At 59.2% G+C, this 3,063-nt stretch overlaps 1 protein-coding gene across 2 annotated transcripts; it reads left to right on the top strand.

Moving 5' to 3' along the window:
• The first annotated feature begins 628 nt into the window (after positions 1–628).
• On the top strand, positions 629–2,765 carry LOC135983530 (growth-regulated alpha protein-like). Of its 2 annotated transcripts, XM_065595930.1 has the most exons (4): positions 629–824; positions 1,174–1,300; positions 1,399–1,482; positions 1,953–2,765. In XM_065595930.1, the coding sequence occupies exons 1-4, from the start codon at positions 629–631 to the stop codon at positions 1,969–1,971; spliced, it is 426 nt and encodes a 141-aa protein (XP_065452002.1). In that variant the 3' UTR covers positions 1,972–2,765. The 2 variants fall into 2 exon arrangements, with proteins under 2 accessions (XP_065452002.1, XP_065452003.1); XM_065595931.1 differs by lacking the exon at positions 1,399–1,482.
• Positions 2,766–3,063: the final 298 nt, after the last annotated feature.

Raw genomic sequence — 3,063 nt, 5'->3', positions numbered from 1 at the left:
CAGGGCAGAAGCCAGGGGTGAGGCGGCACATGGGGGGCACATGCCCCCCTAGACTTGTGCCAGGGTTTGCTGGCCCTGCTCGGTCACATGGTGCCATCGGGCTCCCGCCCTGCAGGGCAGCTGCTGGAGCCGGCAAGCTGGGCGCTGTGCTCTGGGAAGAGGCAGCTGCAAACAGCTGGGAGCTGCAGGGGCAGCCGCTGCCTCTCCCCATGGAGCTAAAGCAGCGGCCCCTCCCCGCAGCTTCCAGCGGTTGGCCGCCAGCTCTCCACTTGCAGCTAACCCCCGGGAGGGGCCCCCAGGGTAAGGCGGCAGGTGTGCCTGGGGGCAGGACTCAGGCTGTTGGGATGGGGGGAACCAAACCTTTAACTTGTCCCGTCCCCCGAGCGAGCACCAGTTCTCGCGGGCAGAAGCCCCTGGCCCACCCCACGGCACGGCAGGGAATGGGCGGGGGCTGGGGGGCGTGTCAGCCCGTGTGGGGCCCCCCGGGCTCCGCTCTTCTGCGGGATTCGCGGGCGGGGATCCCGGCCCCCGGGCCGATCCCCGAGCCCAGCCCTTGGCGCGGGGCCGGGGCAGGCGGGGCCCGGCTGAAGCGGATTTCTCCGACCGCTCCGCCCCCTCTGCCCCGGGAATGTCCCGGCCGGGTCCCCGCGGGGATAAAAGCGGCTGCGGGGCGCTGCGGAGGCTCAGAGCTGAGCCGAGCCCAGATCCCCAGCACCAGCCTCCGCCGCCAGCCCGGACCATGAGCCGCCCCCGGAGCTTCGCCCCCGGCAGCCCCCTGCTGCTGCTGCTGCTGCTGCTGCTGGCCTGCGCCGCGCTGTGCCGGGGTAAGGGGCTCGCTGCGCCGGGGTGGCCCCGGGACCCGGGCTGGGGGAGTCTCGCTTCCCACTGGGGCTTGGAAGGACGGATCGGACCCAGGTGTCCGAGAGCCTGCCAGATGCGGGGAGTGCCGGGGGATGGAAGGGACCCAGGTGTCCGAGAGCCGGGCGGATGCGGGGAGTCCCGGGAAGGATGGAAGGGACCCAGGTGTCCGAGAGCCGGCCGGATGCGGGGAAGGCCCGGGCCGGGGGCATGGGTCAGACCCAGGGTGTGGGGCGAGCGGTGTCCCCCGGCCGCCCCCCTGCAGAGTATCTGGCCGCCGGCAGGAGCTGAGTCTTTCTCCCCCTCCCCGGGCAGGTGCCCCCATGGCCGGCGAGCTGCGGTGCCAGTGCCTGCAGACCGAGACGGCGGTGATCCACCCCAAGCGCATCGCCTACGTGGAGCTGATCCCCGAGGGGCCCCACTGCGGGGTGCCAGAAGTCATGTAAGTGTCGGGGCCCTGCTGCCCCCCCCCCAGCCTGCGCCCCCTCCCCGCCCCGCCAACCCCCCGCTCACCCCGCTCTCCCCTCCGCCTCCCCGCAGAGCCACCACGACACACGGCAAGAAAGTCTGTCTGGATCCCACCGCGCGCTGGGTCAAAATTGTCATTAACAAGATCCTGAACAGGTACGTGCCCGGGGGTGTGTCTGTTTGTGTTGTGCCAGCGGCCCGTGGGTGCAGCTCTAACGCCCGTTGTCCCGTGTCATGGGAGCGTGGGCAGCAGACTCGGTCTGAAGCCGGTGTCCGTGTTGCAGAGACAAAGGGCGAGAGGGGCCACTGAGTCTTAACCGGTGGATACTTCTCATTACAAACCGCGGGGCCAAGCTGGGCCAATCCGTCCAGCTCCATTATAGGGGGAGAAACTAAGCCCAGGTGTCATGTAGGAAAACGAGTTTAAATAAGTGTCTGTACTCTTCGCCATGAACCCGGGCTGCTACCCGTGCCTGGTGGGGTCCCTGCCACTAAATGCCATTGATGAGATGTATCAGCGCTGTCCCTATTCCTTGTGACACACACAGCGCCCACGGAGGGCAGCTGGAGGCTAGTGCACAGGGAATGTCACTTGTAACGTGTGTTCTGTTGTCTGACTGTTGTAGTCAATCTACCAAGCTGTGAGGGGAGAAGAGGAAATGAACAAGGAACCAGTGTGAGAGACAATAGGAGCCCGAGGCTGGATAACTAGCCATGATGAACTCTCTTCTTTTGAAGGTCTGATAGACCAGCCTGCGCTCCATTCAACTTCCACGCGTTCCACTGAGTTATTACAACCTGGGCTTATTTATATATTTATTAATTCATCTCTGTATAGCTCTTCAATGGCTAGGTAGTTTTTTTGTTAAGCACCTTAGATCTTCCTGATCACCTGAAGGGATAATGCTGCAGTAGTGGTTCAAGAGTTGGCTTGTGATTAATCTAATACACATTCCAAATAGCCCCTCCCCTGGGATCCTCTGAGCAGCTCAAGGTGGGAGTACTGTGGAGCTGTGCCTTTCACATGGGGCATGTGCAGGATGCCTGCTGGGTTGTGAAATGTGTTGCCAAGGCACATGTCCCTGGGACACAGAATCATTTGCTTGGCTAGGTGAAACAGACTAGCAGCTGTTCTCCTTTCATAGAAAAGCAATCTTTATAAAAATGTGGCTTCCAGTCCCTAGCTGTCGTTTCTGCAAACTTTTTAGGGCTCTGTTTTGATGTGTTAAATTATTTCTATGCAATTTAAATATTTGGTATTTATGCTGAAGGTTTAAGAACAGTAACGTTCTGAACACCCTTGGACATTTTATGTCTGCATTGTATGACATACTGTCATGTTCTGTGTAGAAGTGGTATTTAAAATTGTACTGTACTAAAACGCAGTAATTGTAAGAATGGCGGGAGTTGCACATAAAATAAATATTTTCTGATTAAAAGCGGTTTGAGTCTTCAACTCAGTTAAGTGTTCATGTCCATGTATCTGTCCCAGTGGGACCCCGGGGAAAGGCTGGTGTGGGTGGGAATTGGTAGGATACACACCTGCCTCCAAGCTTCATCCCCTTTCCTATTTTATGTAATGTTTGTCTGCATTCAACAGACTCTTGGGTCCAGAGTTGCAATATTTAAACTCATCTGCACACCTCATTGTGACGGGAAATTCAGCCTCGGAAAGTGGTTTGTGGCTCTGAAAGCTGCAAGGACTTGCACGTTTGCTTAACTTGCCTTGAGACTACG

This window comes from Chrysemys picta, chromosome 5 (genome assembly GCF_011386835.1).
Source record: "Chrysemys picta bellii isolate R12L10 chromosome 5, ASM1138683v2, whole genome shotgun sequence".
Taxonomy (NCBI): domain Eukaryota; kingdom Metazoa; phylum Chordata; order Testudines; family Emydidae; genus Chrysemys; species Chrysemys picta.
This window is presented reverse-complemented; position numbering and strand designations above follow the sequence as displayed.